The 24,314-nt window shown below is 36.9% G+C and overlaps 1 protein-coding gene across 10 annotated transcripts in view; it reads left to right on the top strand.

The window, feature by feature from the left end:
• The window catches only part of SUGCT (succinyl-CoA:glutarate-CoA transferase), a 768,395-nt gene that overhangs the window by 273,711 nt on the left and 470,370 nt on the right, over positions 1–24,314 (top strand). For 6 of the 10 annotated variants that reach the window (XM_069588239.1, XM_069588237.1, XM_069588243.1 and 3 more), the window contains 2 exons: positions 8,432–8,503; positions 18,533–18,630. In XM_069588239.1, the coding sequence (XP_069444340.1) occupies positions 8,432–8,503; positions 18,533–18,630 (170 nt within the window). The remainder of the gene's footprint in view (positions 1–8,431; positions 8,504–18,532; positions 18,631–24,314) is intronic. The other 4 variants (XM_069588244.1, XM_069588238.1, XM_069588246.1 and 1 more) reach the window with 1 other exon arrangement.

Raw genomic sequence — 24,314 nt, 5'->3', positions numbered from 1 at the left:
TTGTGTATGGTGTTAGAAAGTGTTCTAGTTTCATTCTTTTACAAGTGGTTGACCAGTTTTCCCTGCACCACTTGTTAAAAAGATTGTCTTTTCTCCATTGTATATTCTTACCTTCTTTGTCAAAGATAAGGTGTCCATAGGTGCATGGATTTATCTCTGGGCTTTCTATTTTGCTCCATTGATCTATATTTCTGTCTTTGTGCCAGTTCCATACTGTCTTGATGACTGTGGCTTTGTAGTAGAGCCTGAAGTCAGGCAGGTTAATTCCTCCAGTTCCATTCTTCTTTGTCAAGATTGCTTTGGCTATTTGAGTTTTTTTTTTTGTATTTCCATACAAATTGTGAAATTATTTGTTCTAGTTCTGTGAAAAATACCTTTGGTAGCTTGATAGGGATTGCATTGAATCTATAGATTACTTTGGGTAGAAAACTTTAACTGTTTGCAGAGGACATGAGTCTATACATAGAAAACCGTAAAGACTCCACCAGAAAATTACTAGAGCTAATTAATGAGTATAGTAATGTTGTTGCAGAATATAAAATCAACACACAGAAATCCCTTGCATTCCTATATACTAACAATGAGGAAACAGAAAGAGAAATTAAGGAAATAATTCCATTCACCATTGCAACAAAAAGAATAAAATACTTAGGAATATATCTACCTAAAGAAACAAAAGACCAATATATAGAAAACTATAAACCACTGGTGAAAGAAATCAAAGAGGACACTAATAGATGGAAAAATATACCGTTTTCATGATTAGAAGAATCAATATCGTGAAAAAGAGTTCTCATCTTTGGGTCACTGACACTTTCTCATCTTTCTTACCTCATGCTTCCCAGTTCTGCCAGCAAGCCTTCTGTATAGCTTCTAGTATTTGTTGAATTGCTTACTTTGCTCTGATCCAACATAATACATCAGACTTTTTTAGAAACTTTGTTTTTTATCAGAGTATAGTTGATACACAATGTTGTTATAGTTTCAGGTGGGCAGTAAAGTGATTCAATTATACATATACATGTATCTATTCATTTTCAAATTCTTTTCCCATTTAAGTTGTTACATAACATTGAGCCGAGTTCCCTGTGGAATACAATAGGTCTTTGTTGGTTATCCATTTTAATTATTGCACTGGGTACATGTCAATCACAAACTCTCTTAACTATCTGCTCCCCCTAACTCCTCTCTTCCAGTAACATATTTGTTTTAAGTCCTTGAGTCTGTTTCTGTTTTGTTAGTACATTCATTTGTATCATTTCTTTTTAGATTCCACATATAAACGATATCATACAGTATTTCTTACATCACTTATAATGACAATCAGTGCATCAGCCTTGATTTGACAAAATGTGTTTATCTCTTGTTATGCCAGATGTTGTCCTTGGTCTGTGGGGTAACTGCAGCAGGTTCTAAGTTCTTATCTGCCAGCCAGACTCCTATGCTCACTTAGAGGTCACTGTCTTTGCTTCATGTGTCTTTGTTCAGAGGCTTGGGCTTCTGCTTTTGCCTATATTCTCTGAGGATTTTATCTAGTTAACTACCAGGGTGCTATCCCTCTACCCTGTGACTTGCTTTCACAACTTGTCATGTGGGAATTTGGAGGCAAGACTCTGAGCCTCATTCCCATAAATGCAGCCTCTGCCTATAAATCTCAGGAACTGACTACCTACTAAAGGACTTTCAAGAATTTAGTTCAGTTCAGTTGTTAGCAGTGTCCAACTCTTTGCAACCCCACGGACTGCAGCACACCAGCTTCCCTGTCCATCATCAACTCCTGGAGCTTCCTCAAACTCATGTCCATCGAGTTGTGATGCCATCCAACCATCTCATCCTCTGTTTCAAGAATTTGTCCAAATTTCTTACTCCATTTCCTGACTATACCCCTATACTTCATCTGGCTGAATGTTTCCCTCAGCCATGCTTATCCAAACTTTCTATATTCTAGACTGAAATTCCACTGTTAACTAGATCTATACCCTAGTGTCTCTTGAGGTATAGTGGGCAGGTCTAATATCGGTCTTTCCAGTAATGCCAACCTTCTGTGTGCCCTGTTTTATCGTTGATAAATCTTGAGATATGATGGACTTAAAGTATGTTTGGAAAACCTTATTGATAATCTACTCTGTTATCTACTTTACAATAACATTCTTATTGAGGTTTAGTTAATATTCTGCTCTAGTTTATCTTTTTGCTTGAAGGTGAAATGTCATAATGACAGCCTGAATAAAGTTGTAGTCTATGATAAGTGTCTATGATAAGACTTTTAACATGTCTTAGATTAGTGTAGGCTCATTGATAGATATGGTATTTTCAAGGGTGGTATATAACTAGTACAAAACTTTATTTGTTGTAACATGTTTGGGGTAAAACAAAGAGTATTTGAAAAAGGCTCAACATAGTCAAGGAATGTTTTACCTTGAAGTGTTCCTGAAAAATCAATATGGATTCTTGTCCAGAATTTTTTGCCACTTTCCATTAAATAGGAGGTGCTTTTGGCAGGTTAGTCCAAACAGTCTTGCTTGAGATTGTTTATAACACAGGCAATTCAGAATCATCAGTTTCTCATGCATAGCTTCCAGGAAAAATAACACCATGTGCCACTGTACATTATGTCCAGGATACATGATGGCTGCCTTCTTGAAGAACAGCAAGCTTTCCCTATAAAGGACTTCTAAGAAAAATAATATCTACTGATAATTTGTGAAGATAAAAAACATGTCAGTTTCCATTTCCTTTCTTGCCCCTGACTCCATATCTAGTATCAGAAACTGAGTGATTGAAAATCCTAAATTTATTTTATTTAAAATAGGAATTAGTTGATTTGAAGGACCTCAAGGAACATTCAGATTTCCTATGGAATTGGAAAATCCTGACCTGGATCTGGGGTTGCAGGAAATCAGTATGTTGCAATCAGCAATATTACTTTCAAAGTGGTTCTAGAATTCAAGACAATGTAGAAATGAGTGTGTTCAAAATGGCTTATTCCCCATGAAAAAAATGTGTAGACACATAGGTGAAATTAGGGGCTTCTGGCCTCCTTTATCACTTGTTGCAGAGTTCCATCCCATAGGACATTGTTCTTGAGCTGTAAGCATCCGAGGCCTCCTTGCATCTGGCTCAGCCACCTCCAGTGCCATAAGGTGAGCTGAACTGTTAGTGGTAGGAAATAGTGCTCTATATTTGTCACAGTGTACTAGCACAGACCCAAAGTCAGTAACTGCTTGACATTCCAGAAAACATTCTCATGGCAATGAGTTCAACTCCATGGAATGTCTTTTTCCAGTGGATGATGAGGTCATTTTGCAATGGTTACCTTTTCGGGAAGAAAATCTTGTGAAAACTTAAGTAGCTCCAGGAGGGTTTGAAGTTTGTGTTCTTGTTTTTGAAGTAGACACACCACTAACTGTATGTACCTTTTTTAGATCGGAGAAAATACTGACACATCAATACGGTAGTTTGAGGCTTCAGTTCTTTACAAGAGAAACATCCCAGCCATGAATGTTTGCAGCGCAGTCTGCTGCTCTTATTTAGTTTACCCTGTGATAGAAAATTTGCTGGAGGTGTGTGTACATAGTATGTGGTCATTTATCTTGCCTGGTATAGAGAGTGAGGCAACCAAGGAGATGAAGAGAGAGTTTGCAAAGTAGATAAGAGTCCAGAAATCAAGATCTAAAGGCTTAGAATGTACAGGGTGTTCTTTTTATGTGCCAACCAGCATTATTAGTAGCTATTTAATAATAATGATATTTATTGAGTCCTTACCTTTTATCAGAAATTATTCTATGCACCTCACACTGTGACTCTAACCTCACACTGAAACTTCTTTGCTCCAGTAATCACTGACTGAGGCATTTTATATTTTGACTATCCATAGTCTCCTGTCTTCTACCTTGCATTCAATTACTCACCACATTATGGCCAGTCTTTGACTTAATCAGGATTTCTTATCCACTGACACCTCTCATATGCCCTATTCATAACTTCCTCCCATCGTCACCATTTTTAGGTATTTGTTACAGCAGTATCCCACTTCTCAGTACCAATTTCTAAGTCCATTTGGGTTACTATAACAGAATACCATAGACAGGGTGGCTGAAACAGCAGGCATTTTTTAATTATAATTCTCAAGGCTAGGAAATCCAAGATCAAGATGCTGACATATTAGATGTCTTGTGAGGGCCTACTTCCTGTTTCAGAAATGGCTGTGTTCTTATTACTAATACCATCACATTGGGGAGTTAGGATTTCAACAACTGAATTTGAGGAGGATACTGGAGTAGGTTGCCATTTCCTTCTCCAGAAAGCATTCATTTTACAGCAAGATATATTCCTCTAAAAGTTCTTATTTAAAATATATTTATTAAATACTGTAACAATAATAACATGGGATAAATAATTATTTAAAGAATTGATAATCTTCTTGCTATTGTGGTTCAGTCACTAAGTCACATCCTACTTCTTTGCAACCCCATGGACTGCATTGTGCCAGGCTTCCCTGTCCTTTACTATCCCCCAGAGTTTGCTCAAACTCATGTCCACTGAGTTGGTGATGCCATCCAACCATCTCATCCTCTGTTGCCGTCTTCTTCTCCTACCTTCAATCTTCCCAGCATCAGGATCTTTTCCAATGAGTCAACTCTTTGCATCAGGTGACCAAAGTGTTGAAGCCTTAGCTTCAGCATCAGTCCTTCCAATGAATATTCAGGACTGATTTCCTTTAGGACTGACTGGTTTGATCTCTCAAGACTCAAGAGTCTTCACCAGTACCACAGTTTGAAAGCAACAATTCTTCAGTGCTCAGCCTTCTTTCTGGTCCAACTCTCACATCTATGCTTTTGACTGTATGGACCTTTGTAGGCAAAGTGATGTCTCTGCTTTTTATTAAGCTGTCTACTTTTGTCATAACTTTTCTTCCAAGGAACAAGCATTTTTTTTAAAAATTTCATGACTGCAGTTACCATATGCAGTGGTTTTGGAGCCCAAGAAAATAAAAATTTTCACTGTTTCCACTTTACCCCATCTATTTGCCATGAAGTGATGGACTGGGTGCCGTGATCTTAGGATTTTGAATGTTGAGTTATAAGCCAGCCTTTTTACTCTCTTCTTTCATCCTCATCAAAAGGCTCTTTGGTTCCTCTTCTCTTTTCGTCTTTAGAGTGGTATCATTTGCATATCTGAAGTTGATGTTTCTCCTGGCAGTCTTGATTCCAGCTTGTGAATCATCCAGCCTGGGATTTCACATGATGCTTGAAGTTAAATAAGCAAGTTGGCCATATACAGCCTTGATGTACTCATTTCCCAGTCTTCATCCTAATAAATCATACTTGCTGAGCCTTAGTCTAATTATATCCTGGTGGCTGAGCTGCTAGGGCTTCCCAGGTGGCGTTAGTGCTAAAGAACCCACCTGCCAATGAGGGAGACATGAGACGTGCGTTTGATCCCTGGGTTGGGAAGATCCCCTGGAGGAGGGCATGGCAACCTACTCCAGTATTCTTGGCTGGAGAACCCCATGGACAGAGGAGCCTGGCAGGCTATACAGTCCATGGTGTTGCAAAGATTTGGACATGACTGAAGAGACTTAGCAGGCAAGCACGCATGCACAGCTGAGCTGTTACTTGGTATTTACTTTCCAGTGATTATTAATTAGTTATCACTGCTTAAAATTTAAAATATATGTATTGGTAAAAATATATTTCATGTTATGGTTCAGAATTAAGGGAGAAACAGCCATTTCTTTATTATTTGAAAGAAAATGAACCCTCTCCTATAATATGTAAACTTGTGCATGTCACTGATCCAAAATTTTGGAAACCTTACTTGCCATTATACTTGTTAACACACGTTGTTACTTCATATTACTTATCTACTTCCCAACTCACTTATCCCTCATAAAAAAAGCAAGCAAACAAACAACCTGTATAACTTCATAATTATGAATGGTTTGTTGAGACATCTCTGCTCAAAATTCTCATCCTCCACTCATAGCTCATTTGCAGACTTCCTTTCTGTAGTTTAAGAAACACTAATGCATTAGGTATGGCACTAATTTTGCTTTTGCCTGGTGGATAAGGGAATATAAACATTTAAAATAGTTCATGTAATATCTTGGTGGCATTGATTTACAAATCTAGCAAAAATGTAAACAGAAAAACTCGATTATAGTGTTCCGAGATCCCTTTTAGCCACAACCCTATTGTATGGAAGCAATCATCTGAGTGATTTATTAACATTTTATAACCATTTATTAATTGCCTCATATTCTTCAGATGCCATGAAGTAGGAAGAATAAAAGAAAAAAAAATACAGTCTACCAACTCCAGTCTACTTATACTGTGCAACAGAACTTTCTGTGATGATAGAAATGTTCTCTATCTGGACTGTCTCCTGTGGTAGCCACTAGCTACATGTGGCTATTGAATGCTTGATGTGTAGCTAGAATGTTGGTAGAAGTGAACTATTAATTTTTCTTAAAAAACAGCTTTACTGACATATAATATACATACACTAAAATTCACCCACTGAAACTGTACAATTCAGTGGTTTTTAGTACATTCATAGAGTTGTACAGCCTTTACCATAATCAACTTTAGAATATTTTCATTGCTCCAGTAAGAAAGCCGTTATTTGTGTATAGTCATTTTCCACATTTCCCAAACTTCTTCATCCCCAGACATCCACTAATCTTTCTAGTCTCCATGGATTTGCTGATTTTGGTCATTTCCAATAAGTGGAATCACAATTTGTATTCTTTTGTGACTGGCTGATTTAATTTTAGTTTATTTAAATTTAATACTTACATGTGGCTAGTGGCTACCATAAGAAACAAGTAATACAGATACTCAAGTAATGATGATGTTTAAGTAATGTTGAGGTTTAGAAGGTAATCCTGTAAAGGGCGGGGGGTGGGGGAGGCATGTGAAAAACATCAGAGAGATTAGAGATAAATGCAGACAGAGCCTAGAGATGAGACAGTTTCCTGAAGGAGGGAATGGTACCAACTAATACAGTGGTATAAGAAAGAATTGTTTCAGTGATAGGATAGGAATCCTGATGACAAAGGGCATTGTAATGTGGTGGTTGGTGAAGAAGTGGCATTTTTATATTATTTAGAGATGGAGGAAGGGAACAATTTCAAGAAAGCTTGAGAGGAATGTCAGTACTGGTACAAATTTTATTTTGTTTCTAGTATTTTTAGTATTAGCATTATCTTCTATGTAGGCAGAAGAAAAAGATCCAGTGGAAATGAAGACATAAAAGATGATTGAGCAGGGTTCTGAAGGATGTGAATGAGTACAGGTAGTACTAAGGTCATTAGCCTAGGAATAAGCCCTGACAGGAAAGACAGATGTTATCTTTCTCAGAGGTGGGCATAAGTGAAGAAAAAATAGGTGAAGATGCAGAACAAGTTTTACATAGAAAGAGAGGAAACTAAAGAAACTCATTTACTCAGAGAAAATGGGAATAAGGCCTTCTGAGGGTAAAGTTTGGTTCCCCTGATCATCACTGATCCAGTGTGTAGAAGTGAGTTCTGATAAGTACTTAAGAGGGGCTTGAACTATGAGAAGTATCAATTATTTACATATATCTGGCTTCCCAAATGAACATGTCTCTTAAAAGGAAAACACTTTCTCAGGTACATAAAGCCACATGGGGTCCAGTGATCTAGATTTGTCATTTTTCACTTACTAGGAAGTGAAAATTACCCAAAAGTTTGTATCTGAGATTTTCGAAGACAAACTATAGCGCCATTACTCATCTTCCTTCCACCCCATTCTCCTTTCTTTTCTCCTCCTTTCCTTCCTTTTCCCCATCTATTCTTCTTAGACTTTGTAGAAAACAATGTGCTATATCATTCTCTTTGCCCTACATGAAAAATTGGAAATAAAACACAAAACTGGGAATATTCAACATTAATCGACGGTGGCTCAGACGGTAAAGCGTCTGCCTGCCATGCGGGAGACCCGGGTTCAGTTCCTGGGTCGGGAAGTGTTCCTCTGGAGAAGGAAATGGCAATCCACTCCAGCACTCTTGCCTGGAAAATCCCATGGACAGAGGAGCCTGATAGACTACAGTCCATGGGGTCACAAAGAGTCAGACACAATTGAGTGACTTCACTTTCATAGTGAATATAGAATTTAATATTATGAATTATAATAAACCTCCAGTATTTTCTTTACTATTCTAAGTTACTCATTTTTCTTCCCTTCTCCAATGTTATAACAATTGATGGATGAGACAGGAATTGCTTTGAGAACCTCAAATAACAGCTATACAAATATAATAGAAAAATATACTAATTAGTTGATATTGATTTAATTAATATTACTTTAGAACAAGGTTTATATATAAATTTTGAGTAATTAAAGCTACTTTTGTGGTATTCTCAATGTATAAAATTATATACTTATGTATTATTTATTAATTTTAGGCTTTTAAAACCAAGGATGGATATCTTGTAGTTGGAGCAGGAAATAACCAACAGTTTGCAGCTGTGTGCAAGGTAATCTGTAATATTTGGACTAATTTGGAATGGGTAGATAATATATACAACAATTCATTTTGCACAAAGCCAGGAAAATTCAATTTTGCCTAGAGGAGTGTTGTGAAATCTATACTAAACTCAAGACTCCCTGTGTTAGCACCTTAAAGCATGCCCTTTTTATGTTTACAATGGTATGAACAGAGTCCAACTTAACACTTTGGGTTTTTTTGTTATTTTGTAAAATTGAGGTATATAACTATTTTTAAGTGAAGAATCATAGTAGCTTAAATTATTTTAAAACCTGACCTGTCTACCAGTCCAAACAAAAAAGGAAAAAAAGACATTTAAAAGGGTTTTTTAACACCAGGATTTTTTTTTTTCTGAGAAGAAGAAAGGAACAGAAGAACTAGGAGATAACCAGAAAACAACAAAATGGCACTAAGTACATACCTATCAATAATTATTTTAAATGTAAATGGACTAAGTTTACCATCAAAAGACATGGACTAAATAAGTTGATTAAAAACAAAAGGCCTGCAAGAGTCTCACTTCAAGTATAAGGACACACACAGACTGAAAGTGGAGGTATGTAAAAAAAATATTTAGTGCAAATAGAAGCCAGAACAAAGCTGTGGTAGCAATACTTACATCCAACAAAAGAGACTTTAAAACAAAAACTGTGATAAGAGACAAAGAAGGGCATTGCGTACTGATTAAGGGATCAATCCAACAAGAGTGTGTAATATTTGTATACTTATGCACCCAACATGAAAAAGTGAAAGTGAAAGTTGCTCAGTTGTGTCCAACTCTTTGCAACCCCATGGACTATACAGTCCATGGAATTCTCCAGGCTACATGGGAACACCTAAATATATAAAGCAAATATTTACAGACCTAAAGGGAGAACCAGACAGCAGTACAGTAGTAATAGGGGACTTTACTACTCTGCTTACCTCAATGGACAGATCATCCAGACAGATAATCAATAAGTAAACACTGGTCTTAAATTAGACCAGATTGACCAAACAGATTTATAGAGAACAGTCTATCCAAAAGCAATAGAATGCACATTCTTTCTCAAGTGCCCATGGAACATATTCCAGAATAAATCATATGTTAGGTTACAAAACAAGTCTTAATACATTTAAAAATATTGAAATCATATTAGGTATCTTTTATGACCACAATACTATGAAACTAGAAACCAATTACAAGAAGACAACTGGAAAAGCACAGATATGTGGAGATTAAATAATATGTTACTATAAAAATGACTGGTATCAATGAAGAAATAAAAAGAGAAAACAAAACAAAACCTTGAGGGCTTCCTTGGTGGCTCTTTGGTAAAGAATCTGCCTTCCAATGCAGGAGACACAGTTCAATCCCTGATCCAGGAAGATCCCACATGCTGTGGAGCAACTAAGCCTGTGGGCCATAACTACTGAGCCTGTGCTTTAGAGCCCAGGAGCTGCAAGTACTGAGCTCATGTGCAGCAGCTACTGAAGCCTGCGTGTCCTAGAGCCCATGCTCTGCAACAAGAGAGGCCACTGCAATGAGAAGCCTGCACTCTGCAACTGGAGAGTAGCCCCCACTCTCCACAATTAGAGAAAAGCTCATGCAGCAACCGAGACCCAGCACAGCCAAAAATCAATGCACGTAAGACACTTCAGTCAGGTCCAACTCTTTGTCACCCTATGGACTGTAGCCTGCTAGGCTCCTCTGTTCATGGGATTCTCCAAGAATACTGGAGTGGGTTACCATTTCCTCCTGCAGGGGATCTTCCCGACCCAGGGATTGAATGCGTGTCTCTTGTGTCTCCTGCAGTGGCAGGCAGGTTCTTTACCACTAGCACCACCTGGGAACCCCAAAATGTACCCCAAATTATGAAAAAATACCTTGAGACAAATGAAAATGGAAATACAACATACCAAAACTTATAAAGTGTAGCGAAAGCAGTTCTAAGAGGGAAGTTAATAGTGATAAAATGGGTACCTCAAGAAATAACAAAAAACTTGAAGAAACAACCTATATTTACAACTCAAGGAACTAGAAAAAGAATAAGCAAAGCCCAAAATTTGTAGAAGGAAGGGAAGAACAAAAGCAGAGTAGAAATAGAGTAAGAAGACAATAGAAAAGATCAGTGAAACCAAGCAAAGGCAACAAAAGCAAAAATAAACAAGTGGAACTATATCAACATAAAGAGATTCTGTATAGCAAGGGAAATCATTAATGAAATGAAAATGCAACCTACTGAATGGGAGAAAATATTTGTAAATCATATATCTGTTAAGAGGTTAATATCCAAAATAGGTAAGAATTTATATGTCTCAATAGGAAAAAATATCACACAATCCAATTAAAAAATGGGCAGAAGTTCTTAATAGACCGTTTTCTAAAGAAGACATATAGATGGCTAATAGGTACATGTAAAGATGCTCAGTGGGAGAGAGACAATAAATAAAACTCCAAAATGATCCATGGTTAATTAAGTGCCTTGCAGAGACTCAAAATAGACTACTGTGTTAAAATAGTGACTGGATTGTCAGGGGAAAGTCTTTTTTGAAGAAATAACCTTAAGATGAGATCTGAGTGATACTCATAATAAGATTTTTCAATATAAATATTAACATAAAATGTTTGTAATACTAATATAAACATAGTATTCAAAATTCACAAAAAAGCCTGGAAGTATTCCATAGTGCTAATACAGACTATATGGCTTAGTGGTAAAGGATCCACCTGGCAGTGCAGGAGACAGGGTTTGATCCCTGGGTTGGAAAGATCCTCTGGAGTAGGAAATGGAAACCACTCTAGTATTCTTGCCTGGAAAATTCCATGGACAGAGCAGCCTGGTGTGCTACAGTCCATGAGGCCACAAAGAGTTGGACACAACCAAGCATGCTTGCTTGCATGTATGCCAGGATAAAAGTGGGTTTTTCTTTGTTCTTTCTACTTCTATGAAGTGGTAAAATACAAAAATATGTTTAGCTGTTGTCCCCAATTCCTTACACAGAATTCCTAAAAAATTCCTGAGTTTTGAAAGTGTCCCTTGTTTTTCATAATAAGCCCCTTTCAATCACATCTGAGTTTATTTTGCTGAGGTAACTTAGGATGGGGCCCCTAGATGGGATGGGTTGGTCACCAGAAAGACCAGCTGATCAGAGGGTTGGAACTTTCAGCCCCACCTACCAACCTCCAGTAAGAGGGGAGAGGACTGGGGAGACTGAGCTCTGTGTAGACCCTTGAACTGTAAGGTTCAGAGAGCTTCTGATGAAGATATCAAGGTGGTGGGAGGGTGGTGGAGCATGGAAGCTCTGCACTCTCCTACCTCTGTGCATCTCTTCCATTTGGCCTTTGTAATAAACCAGTAGCAGTAAGTAAAAAAAAAAAAAGATGCTCAGTGTCTTGACTCATCAGGGAAATGCCAATTAAAACCACGAGATCTTACCTCACACTTGTCCAGAATCGCTATTATAAAAAAAAAAAAAAGAAAAACAAATGTCGGTAAGGATGTGGAGAAAAGGGAACCTTTGTGCACTGTGGATGGGATTGTAAATTGGTGTCGCCCCTATGGAAAATATTTAAAAATAGAACCACCATATGACCCAGCAGTTTCACTTATAGGTATATATCTGAAGAAAATGACAACACTAACTTGAAAATATGCATGCACTCCTGTGTTCATTGCAGCATTATTTATGATAGCTAGGATATGGACGGAAAAAAGGACTTTTTAATACCAGGATTTTTTTCTCTTCTTTCTTTTTCTGTTTTAATCTCCACAAGATCTAATTAGCCCCAAATATAATTGATCTACTATCAATGTATTTACCTCTAGAAAATTTGTTCTTCAAAGTAGCCTTTGTTTAATAAGTACCTTTCTACAAAATTCATGTTTTAACTTTTTAGCAATTGTCATGTTAAAAATGTTGCTCCTACGTAAGATCTAAATAAAAATAAAGGTCTTGGAATCAGTAAAGTTGAAAATATTCTCAGTTTTTAGCATTGTTTAGATAATGTTTTTATTTGATGTTTTTACTATTTATCCAATCTCTGTTTTTTTTGTTTTTATTTAAGGTTTTAGTTTTCAGTTCACTTTTTAGAGTTCGAATCCCAGGCAATAATCTAGTTTATATATATATATATATATATATATATATGTATATGTAAATTTTAATTTTTCTTACATGTAGGGAAAGGCCTTACCTATTGAGGATTTCTTTTCTGGTTGGGAAAGTTTTTGTATTTATACTAACCATACTACCATGAGCTTTTAGTTTTATTAAAGATGGCTGTGAATTCCCTGGAGGAGTCTTATTTACTGCAGTTAACTTATTATGTACAAAAATTATTTATTACTGTGCCTCTTTCATATGAGAGGTTAACGAGCACAGCTAAAAACCACAGCAAAGGGGTGGGAAGTATCACAGAGAAGGTGACAAATGGAGATAGTTCCTATTGCAGGAAGGGTTGGAGGTAGGAAAGAGGAGAGCTTTTATAATGGTGACTCTGAGTAAGTGTAGAGAAAATTGATTCAAACATTTGATCTGGGATCAAAGAACCTTTGTTATGAATGGTCAATGTTAAAAATATAAAACATACGGAAGCTGTTGCCTGTGAAGTCATTTGCGTACTCTGGCTGCAGAGATGTAAAAGCCAGTTCATCACTATAAACGAGGACAGATTTTTTTTCCTGGGCCATATGTTTTGGAGTTTTCTCTCTCCAGAATCAGGATGGGGAGGGGGTAGAAATTACTGGTTGACATATTCTTCACTGTTGAAAATAACTGCACTGAATTCTTTTTATTTTTGATTCATTACTGCTGATCAGTTTGAAACTTTTGAACTTCCTCATAAATATCCATAAGAACCTTTTTTTGGAAGAAGATTTTTATTTCAAAGCAGAATATTTACCATAAGTTTTAGTACTAAAATATGACTTATTGTTATGGTGTGTTATGACACATTTTTTAAAAAAGAGAATAGCAGAGAGGGCCTTGGAGAATGGCATACTTGACCTTGTTTTTACCATATGTGAGTAGGAATGATAATCCCTGTTATGAGCCATTAAGGCAGCATCTATAAAACTCTTTGGGATCCTCGGAAGAAAAGTTTTATGTGTATAGCATTTTTATTTTATCTACATCATTTACTAGGGATCTTGAGCAAACATTGCAATCTGATTGACTTTTTCACCTTCATAATTATATCCTTACATGTAAACTTGTCCTAAAAACCTTTTCTGTTAAGGGGAAGAAAATCACTTTTCTTTATTTGATTCAAGATTCTCCCCCATCCCATTTATACTGAGTGAGTTTTTCTAAGTTTTTTTTTTTTTAATTCAACTCTTTTTATTACTGAGGGTGTTATAATTCAATCTGGCCCTATAGAATATGAGGATCCAATGTGATGACAATTTTGATCCCTATCAAAATTATTCTTTTGCCAAGTAAGGTTCATCATGAAAGATAGGGCAGCTCTACCTCTGGGGAGAAATATGGCAATATTGTTTGCAATGAACGAGTAGAATTTACTTATGCCAGTTCTCTTTTGAAAAGAGAATTTGATATACTGGTTGGTTAATACTTCTTGGGGAGGGCCCTATTAGAATGCTGTTATTGTCAGGGATTAGAGGGGAGTAAGAGCCTTGGGTTCAGGGGATTGGGGTTCAGAAAATTTCCTGTATATAAACTGAACCGTGGCTTATAACAAATCCTATTTTATGTCCCTTAACGTGATACAGAAGAGCAGGGAATGTGAGCATATGTAAGCTATTTTAAGCTGATTGATGCCAACACTAATGGGTATTCCTATTTGAAATATACTGACATCCTTTTAAAAGTCACATAGACTGAAGGTTTCTTTAGTTGGAGTCAATAATCATTGGTTCTCAACTTTTGCATGCATAGGAGATCTCCTTGAGCCCCTTCCCCAAAGATTTTGACAAAGTATGTGAGGTGGGGCACAGGAAACTTGAATTTTAATAAGCAGTATAGTTGATTTTATAGCAGGTGGTCTGAGGATATTATAATTCTAGGGCATTCTGTGAGTCTTGAAACCAGTCAGGTGATCTCTGGCAAGGTCATTTTTGCTAAGCATCTGTGTCCTCATGATTAAATGAAGATTATGACATGTAACTGCACTAATATATAACTTTGGGGGTTCTAGAAGAGATTAGGTAAGTAAGACAGTACAGTCCCTTGCTCAAAGTATGAACTTAATAAATGACCTTTCTAGTATGACTTAATTAGTATGCAGATTCTGGTTGTGGGTAAAATGGAGTTAGCACATTTCTCCCTGTCTCATTCACTTGACACAGTGATAAAACCTGTACAGAATGCATGGAACATCTATACGAGGACTTTGAAAAGTAATCAGTAGCAGGAAAATTAGTAAAGAATACCAGAATTTTGAAATAGCTCTAAACTGGCAGTAGGTTTACCAGTTTCCCCCTCTGATTATTCCTTTACATGAACACAGCCTGAAATCTGGATGTGGGAACAGGGGGACAGAGCTGACTTCCAGGAGATGCCCTTATTCCTGGTGCAACAAGCATGAAAGTGAGCTCTAATGTCAGGGAGACATTTTTTCCCTCTTCCTCATTTCCTCACAACCCAGCCTCCAAGCAGTCCTATAGTGGCAGCAGCAGATGAGCAGGAGCCAGAACTCTGAGGAAAGGGACCTTTCCTATTTATTGCTGGGCTGTGATTCTAAAAGGCAGGGGTGAATCCTTGATGCATTTTTCCTCTGTCCTCCCACTGATTGGCCTCTGCCCTGGAACTATGCTGAGGAGTGGGGTAACCAGAGGGAAGCCCTGAGGAACTGGAAAGAGGTTGCCAAGGTGGAAAAGCTTTAGAAAGTGATCTGTGAAGTTGTTTGTGAACTCCTGTGCTCACTGCTGAGTTGTATATGCATTGATCTGATCTTAATCAGGACACCAGAGTTGTTGAGAACTGTGTTAACAAATAGACAGCTTCTCAGGTGGCAGGATGAGCATTTAGTGGGTCACAGGTGGGACTGATTCAAAAGCACTGCAAAGGCTTTGAAAACTGAACTAACACTAGAACCAAAGCAAGTAGAAGGTAAGTTAGGACTTGTGGTCTAGATCTAACCAGGAGAACTTCTTGCTAAAAACAATAAAACAAGTGTTTTCTTTAGGATTTAAATAAGACCCAGAGGCTTGTAACATAATATTCAAAATATCCAGGATACAACTCCAGATTACTCAGATTATGAAGAACCAGAACCTGCATGAGAAAAGACAATGGCATTTCCAAGATGACACAGATGTGGGAATGCAGTCATGAAAATTTTAAAACAGCATTTATAAAAATACTCCAATAAGCATTGCTGACACTATTGAAATAAATATTTAGAAAAGTAGAAATGTCTGGCACAGAAATAGAAGATAAGAAGAAGAACCAAGTAGACATTTTAGAACTGAAAAATAAAATCACCAAATACAAGAACAAATACCTCACTAGGTGAGCGCAGTAGCACAATGGAGGTAACAGAGGAGAAAGTCAAGGGACTTAAAGAAGAATAAATATTGGGTTGACCAAAAAGTTCATTCGGGTTTTTCCATACCTGAAACCTGAACAAACTTCCTGGTAAACCCAATAGAAATTATTCATTCTGAACAACAGAGAGGAAAAAAGTTCCTTCCCCAAAATAAAAGAAAGAACACATTTCCAGGATCTGTGGGACAATAACAAAAAAGTCTAACATTTATGTCATTGTAGTCCCAGGAGGAGGGAAGAAAAAAAACATACTGAAAAAATAGTTGAAGAAACAATTGGTGGAAACTTCCCAAATTTAGTGAATGATAGAAACCTATAGATTTAATAATTTCAGCAAGTCCCACAAGAGAAATCCACATAAATCCATGCCCAAGCACATAAAAATATTACTGCTGAAAACTAAAGAAGAAACATTTGAAAGCACCTGGAGAAACTGACCTATTACCTTTCGGGGAACGTGACTTGATTGATTGCAGATTTCTTGTCAGAAACTCTTGTCAGATTTCTTGTCTTGACAAGATTTCTTGTCAGAACCTAGAGAGAAGTTGCACAGCATGTTTAAAGAGCTGAAAGGAAAGAGCTGTCAATGCAGAATTCTATATCTGATGGGAATATCTTTGAGAAACGAAAGTTAAGTAGATAACCTACCCTAGCATGCCCCCCCGCCCCTTTCCCATCCTTCTTTTCAAAATTTTTTTTAAAATTTTATTTAAAAAAATTTATTTTTGCTCATACATGTGGCGTGTGGAATGTTAGTTCCCCAAACAGGGATTGAACCCACAGCCCCTGCCTTGGAAGCACAGAACTTTAACCACTGGACCACCAGAAAAGCCCTCATCCTTCTTTTTTGAACAAACACATGTTTTATTATTTCTTTGGGGAGAAACAGTACCTACTTGGAGTAGTTCACATTTATGTAATGCTTACTGTTTCAAGTACTTTCACTTGCATTGTTTCATTTTGTCCCAGGCAGCATTCTATTTCAAGTTCCTAAAGCACAGTTATGACTACAGCACCTGAAGCAGTCTCTCTAGAAAGTTCTGAATGCTAGCAAAGTGGGACAGAAGGATCATTACTTTGCCCACTATTTAACATCAACTATCAAAGAGAAAGGAAGTCTAATAAGTCAAATATTAAGAAGGATACATGAATGCATCCCAGTTACCATTGAGGGCAAACACTGAATAGTTTTTTATGACACTTACAGTATATTCTGAGTGAGACCACATTTATAAATTTAACATGAGGGCTAGTGAAGACACTTGCTTTTTCTTGAAATGACTTATTCACTCTTAGCAGAAGAGGGTGGGTCTTAATTCCTGGATAAGCCTTGAGGCCAATTCTGGGATCAGGTATGGTGACAGGGAGATTTTTAGAAAGGGCACTGTATGTAGTGTCACTTTTTAAAATCCAGGAGAGTAATGCTGTCTTTATTATTCCTCAAGGAAATGAATAAGTGGAACATGTGAAAGAGAAATTGTACTGTTGAGATGTTCTCTTTCCTTCAGGGAATCTTCTTCACTTCTCTGTCCTTTGTAAGATGATTAATGGCTTGATTTTATTTAAACTGTGGGAAACAAATGAAACCATTAAGTGTTTATATTTAAACCAAATACATTAATAGAGGTAGTGAAACTTTCTGTAGGCCACATGGCCTGCCCCAGCCCGTAAATGCTCCTTCTGACTTTCCAACACAACTGCCAAACACTGCCTCCACACATTCTTTTTAAAACTTCTTTTCCATTCCAAATCCACTTGGTACTTTCATTATGATCTTGTTAAAATTGCAAGATGTCCACTGGGACTTACAAGATAGATTTTCTCTTTATTGAGGAGGAGCAAAAGAGGAAGTATATGAAAGCATTTCTATTTGTTATTCCTTCAGGGAGTCATATTAAAGAAAAATAGTGACAGTTCTATAGGAAGAATATCTTTTAATTTGACATTGTTTTAATGGTGAGCATTTGAGGTCAGTGTGTTTGCCTCCCCTTGATTTTAGCACCTTGTACAACATCCTGGATAGGACTACTGGGACAGATAATATTATTTTATTTACATGTGGAACAAATAAGGGGATGTACCTACAAGATGTATGTTGATCATGGGCTTGATGTAAGTGCAGACATGCACTTATGATATTTGTTCTTGGAATTAGGTCTGTTTTACCCAATTTTGTACCCATAGCCCAGTTTCCTCTAGACAAGACTTACTGTGAGGATCTAATAACTCCGTTCCTATCTTCTCATAAATAGATACAAGATATTATGAAGGTCTGAGAACTTTTCCTGTGTTCCTATATGGAGATACCTGCTTAAATGTAGTTAAAAACTTCTTAAAGGTGACAAACTCAATCACCAGTATAACCTATCCTAGAATCCTTCCCTATATAAATATGCATGTTAAGAGGTATAAAGCCTAGCAAGGAATGGTCTTGGGGATGGAGTGGTAGGCCCTGAACTCTAGTACCCAGAGGCAGGTACACAAAAATTTTGTGGGTTTACACTTTAAAATTATTTTTCCCTTTTAGATCTTGAATTTGCCTGAACTGATCAATGATTCCAAGTATAGAACTAACCACCATCGGGTACAGAATAGAAAAGAACTTATTGAAATATTATCAACACGGTAAGCTTGGCTCTACTCTGTACATTTAAGAATTAATATGTTATTAGCATTTATCTGGTATTTTTCGGTGTTCTCTTCAGCTTACTTGGATTAACTTAAAAGTATCTTTCATTTCACAGAATTGGTTAGTGGAAATATGTTTTAAAGCTATGTTTTATTTTGTCTGAAAGAATTTTACATGTCTTATAAAGTACTGTATCATAACAATGATATAAATAAGAAAGTCACAATAACTTGAATTAAGTTGCTTCTTTATGGTATGTGTTTGGCTTTAGTTGATCATAAATAGGAGCAATAATAATTCAACATCATTTTTTACATTTACTGTATGAAACTCTCTCTATATATAAGCTAATTTAACCCTTATAATAATCCTGTGAGAGAAGTTCTATCATTCTTACATTACAGCTAAGGAAACTGAGACAAGGGAGGTTTAGTCAAGAGTTTGTTGGCTTTTCTGAGTCTCTCCTGTGTAGTTTGTCATGATGATGTTTTAAAAATGGCAGATCGAGATAATGGATCATAAAGGATTAATGCTAATCAGTTAGAGTATTTGATTTCTAAATTATTTCATTCATGTCAGGTTATGCTTTTGTTAAAACCTATACCAGTGTTTCAAGTTTTCCCTAGAAAAAATTAATAATTCATACTTTTTCCTATCAGTTTCACTTCTGTTTACATCTAAACTTCTCAGTCTAAAGGAATAGAATGTGTTTTTTGTGGATCTAAATACCCACATGTACTGTTCTTCAGTGTGGAATGTTTGCTTTCATCACACCAGTAAACTAAGAACTTTTGTTCAAATACCATGTCTTGTCTTTTAAAAAAGGCCCTTGTGTTTCCATGTAGCATATATCAAACCTCTTAGGCTTACAGATATATAGAACAAACTAATGATTACCAGTGAGGATGTGGGGGAGGGGCTGTATAGGAGTCAGGGACTAGGAGGTATAGCCTATTGAGTGCAAGATAGGCTACATGGATGTATTGAACAATATGGGGAATATAGCCAATACTTTGTAATAATCAACCAGGACCTACTTAAAAAAAAAGAAGGGCAAACAAGGGGACTTGCCTGGCAATCCAGTGATTAAGACTTCACCTTCCAATGCAGGGAGTGCAGGTTTGATTCCTGTTCAGGAAGCTAAGATCCCAAATGCCTTGTGATCAAAAAACTAAAACATAAAATAGAAGCAATATTGTAACAAATTCAATAAAGACTTTAAAAATGGTCCACATCAAAAAATATTAAACACACAAACAAACAAAACTTCTTAGCAAAACACTTCTAATGTTACATTTATTTCTGTTCCCTTATTTGGTAATTTCTACACGAGTCAGCATTACCTACTTGGTCTTTCCTGGATTTTAAGCACTTCTCTACAATGCCTGTATCTCCTTCTTCAATCAATGGGGCCTCTGTGTGTGGAACTGATATGCACAGAAGAGGGGAATGAGAATTGGGCTCCCCTTCTTTGGTCATTAGTTAAATAAAACTCAGATTCTACTGCAAAGCCAGAGAGCCCTCAGTCATTAACCTTTCACCCAATGAGAATCGGCCATTTAGCTCTGCTTTTTGCCTCTTTGCCTCTCATGCAGTTTTTAATTCATTAATATGACTTTTTCCTTTCACACAACGGTTACCAAGTTTCAATAATAGACACTTGTGAGAACCTTATCAAAAGCTCTTTGATAGTCTAAATAAATCATATCCATGCTGTGAGAAGAGTGGACCCAAGAAAAATACAAAACCTAGACAGATGCAAGTGTCCTCTTGTTTCTGAATTGTCAGCACTTTTATAACTTCAAGAACCACAAAATTATTGGTTTCCTATGTCCTAAAACTTGTATTCTTTGCTAAATTGTTATAGAATTCTGCTCTGTACAGACTTTGAACATCATCTGTAACAGTTTAATTTCTAATTTCTCTCTTTGGGGTGAATTAAATAACCTGACACCTTCTTCTTTCTACTCTTATATACCCAGAAGTGGGAATTTCAGCACTTTAGATCCCATAGGTTCTTGTGTCTTTATTCAGACTTTAGGAATCAAACTTGTAAAGAACAGGCTAAAGGGTAGTCTTAAGAGAGGAAACTTGATCGAGGAGGTCCCATCATCATACAGCCTGCAGTTAAAACACAGACTACTACTACAGTGCCCTTGGTTGCCTGGGAGCCAGAGTCCCTGCTCTCTTTAATTGCTGTATGAATCTATTTTGGTGGTGCTTTGTGGGATGCAGTTCTTCAGTCTCTTCTCAAGTCTCGTCTTCTCCATGGTGGATCAAATAGTAATGACCAGCGAAGATTAGCATATTAGTCCCTTTCATAACTTTTTCATTTGTTTTTCTGAACAAATATCCATGGGTTCATTAGTACCATTAATTACTGGGCTTTTATAAGTATGTGTTAGTTGCTCAGTCATGTCCAACTCTTTGCAACTCCATGGACTATAGCCTGCCAGGCTCCTCTGTCCATGGAATTCTCCAGGTGAGAATACTGGAGTGGATTGCCATTTTTTCCTCCACGGGATCTTCCTGGCCCAGGGCTTGAATCTACTGAGTTGCAGTCAGATTCTTTACCAGCTGGGCCACCAGGGAAGCCCTGGCTTTCAGAAGTCTCTGTGAACGTTAAAAATATCTCATTTTCATGATTTTATGTTTTTATAATATTCAAAATATTAGTGGCTCTATATTAATTAGAGGATTATCTGGCTGTTTTGGTCTGACATTATGGCCTTCCACAATCTGACATGACCTTTCCTTTCCACCTTTTCTCAGTATAAAGAATAATATAGAGAAGTGAGTTCAGAGAGAGAGAGAGTGGGGGCAGCGGGTGGCGGGAACATCATGCTGAAAAAGTTCCAATAGACTTTATGATAAAGGAGTTCCTTAAACTTGAGAAACAAAGGAAAGTATTTGACCATAAAATGAGTTAGCTTATCAACAACTTCTATTTTCTGTCTAAACTAATGATAGATCTTTTTTTTCTGTCCAATTTTATTGAGATATAATTGATATATAATGTTGTATTAGTTTAAGGCATGCTGATAATGGTTTGATATGTGTATATATTCTGAAATGATGACCATAATAAGTTTTAGTCAACATCTATCATATCAGAATTACAAATCTTTTTTTTTCCCTTGTGATGAGAACTTTTAAGATCTGCTCTCTTAGCAACCATCAAATACAATACAGTATTATTACCTATAGTCACCAGTGTTGTTTAGTAGCTAAGTCACTTCTGACTCTTTGTGGCCCCATGGACTATAGCCCATCAGGCTTCTCTGTCCATGGGATTTCCCTGGCGAGAATACTGGAGTGGGTTGCCATTTCCTTCCCCAGGGGATCTTCCTGATCCAGGGATAGAACCCATGTCTCCTGCATTGCCGGCAGATTCTTTACTGCTGAGCCACCAGGGAAGCCCAAAGTCACCATGCTCTATATTATATCCTCAGGAGTTATTTATCTTGTAACTGGAAGTTTGTACCTTTTGACCACCTTCACCTATTTTCCCAGCTCTGGTAGAGTTCAAAGTTTTTGAGCAACTCAGAGTCATTCTTCATCACATGAAGAGACTTGAGGGACTCAAGAGTTTCAGTGGAACATGCTTCTCCATTGTTCATTCTCTTACTCATCTATTTAGCCCATTTATTGACTACCTACTATATGCCAGTGACTGTTTTGAGCCCTAGGAAAATGACATTAAAAAACCAACATAAAAATTCCTATATTCCTGGATTTTCATTAGAATAAACCTTGCAGACTTTCTGTAAGACTTGTAGGGCCTCTTCCATAAAACCATTTGTTTTGATATGCCTCAGAAGTTAGTTGTTCATATTTATAAGCATTTTGTAAATTTTGCTTCATAGAAGTATTACAACTACAGGCTGTTAATTATTAATTGTTAATTATTTATTGTCCTTTCTTTGAGCATGTTATAGTACACATGCTACAAGTTTTGTGTGTGTGGTTTTCCTATCATTTCTATAGAAGAGCATGGTTTTTTTTGGTAACATTAGCTACATTGCCATGTGAATATGCCATGCTTTTTCTTGTCTGCTATTAAATATTACATCATAAAACTTTCCCTTGATGCTTGTAGACACTTTTCTCTACCTATATTTCTGTTTTAGAAAATCTTCAAAATATATAATAACGTAGAGGGATTTGTTAGAGTGAATTTGCACTTTAGGCAACTTAAAAAAAAAAAACTCAACTATGATGGACTCACAGTGTTTATTAAAAAAAGAAAAAACAAAAAACTTCTTACCCCTTTCATCTAACTTGATATCTGAAAGTGGAAACAGAAGCATTTATGCATTTTTACAAAACCTGCTCTCCTAAATACACATGAAGTTTCCCTCTTGGGTTTCAAAATCTTCCATCCAAAGCATTTTTACCAAGTTTCGATTAATTTCCTGAGTAATTTCCCAAAGTAACTTTCCTGGCTATGGCAAACATTTATTTAAATGTTTTAGAACCTGGTAATTCTCTTTGAGTTCTCTGAAATTCATAAATTCTTTAGAAAGTGCCTACCAAAAATGTCAGTCACTTACCTCACTTTTCTGTTATTCTTGCTAAATTCAGTTTGATGCTACTCTCTGAGCATGGTCCGGCCCATTCAGGAAGGCAGCTGCATGTTTTTGTCATCAGCTGGGTTTTCCACAGCCAGCACACACACAATCCCCCTCAAGTGCTCTCAGGTGTTACTATTCCTCAACTGTCGCCCCAAGCACATTTTTTTTTTTAATTTAAAGGTGGAAGGCTTTCCCCTTGAGCTTGCCATTTTATCCAGGGTGTTGCAGAAAGTCTGTTTACCCAGCTGCTAAGACCAAAAATGAGATGAAGCTAAAGCATGTTAAAAGTCAGTCCCCAGCTAAAACACAAAAGAAGAGATATAATGGAGACTCATCCAGGGCCTGTTACAACAAACCCCTTCTTTGCAAAGCTAAGGAGCAACAAACTCCTCATCCTGTCCCACCCACATGCAGGACCAGCATTTTTGCAATAGTTCAGACCTTGCAGGAGAGACTGAAAATCACGATGTGTATTGATGCTAAGAAGAGAAAGATTAAGATGATGTATTAGTAGCTGGGGAGAAACAGTAGGAAGACATGAAGATGAAGGAAAGGAGAAATGAAGGGGAAAATAGAAATACAATTCCCTTTATTCCTCCCCCTTCCTCTCTTCATTTCTAGCGGCCACTGACTATATGCCCTTGTCCTGTAGATGCAGAGATGATAGAAGTGGTGGGCCCTTGGTCTAAGTAGGAAAACAAACAAATAAAGCAATGAACTAAGTAGTGCATGTGAAGTGGCACTGTGCACATACACGCAGGGTGCTAGGAGCTCAGAGAAGGGGCAGTTCCCTCAATTTGGGCAAGTCAGGGAAGGCTTCCTGTAGGCAGTGTCACCTGAAATGAGTCTTAAGGGACAAATAGAAATAGGCAGGTAAAGAAAAAAAATAGTTCAAAAGAGGAAATATCAAACTGAATATAATTTTATACAGAGAAAAAAATTAATCATAGGAGAAGAAAAGAAAGTAGCTTGGAGAAAAACTGATAACAACTTTTAAATTGCTTTTTGAAAAATGCCACACATATTAAGGAAGTGTATGTCAGTACAGTCCTGGTGAAGGCACTCCTAAAATGTTGGTTGTCCTAGGTTGTCATAAATGAAATGAC

Source organism: Ovis canadensis, chromosome 4 (assembly GCF_042477335.2).
Source record: "Ovis canadensis isolate MfBH-ARS-UI-01 breed Bighorn chromosome 4, ARS-UI_OviCan_v2, whole genome shotgun sequence".
NCBI lineage: Eukaryota > Metazoa > Chordata > Mammalia > Artiodactyla > Bovidae > Ovis > Ovis canadensis.
The sequence above is the reverse complement of the archived record's forward strand: the minus strand, read 5'-3'. Positions and strand labels throughout refer to the sequence as shown.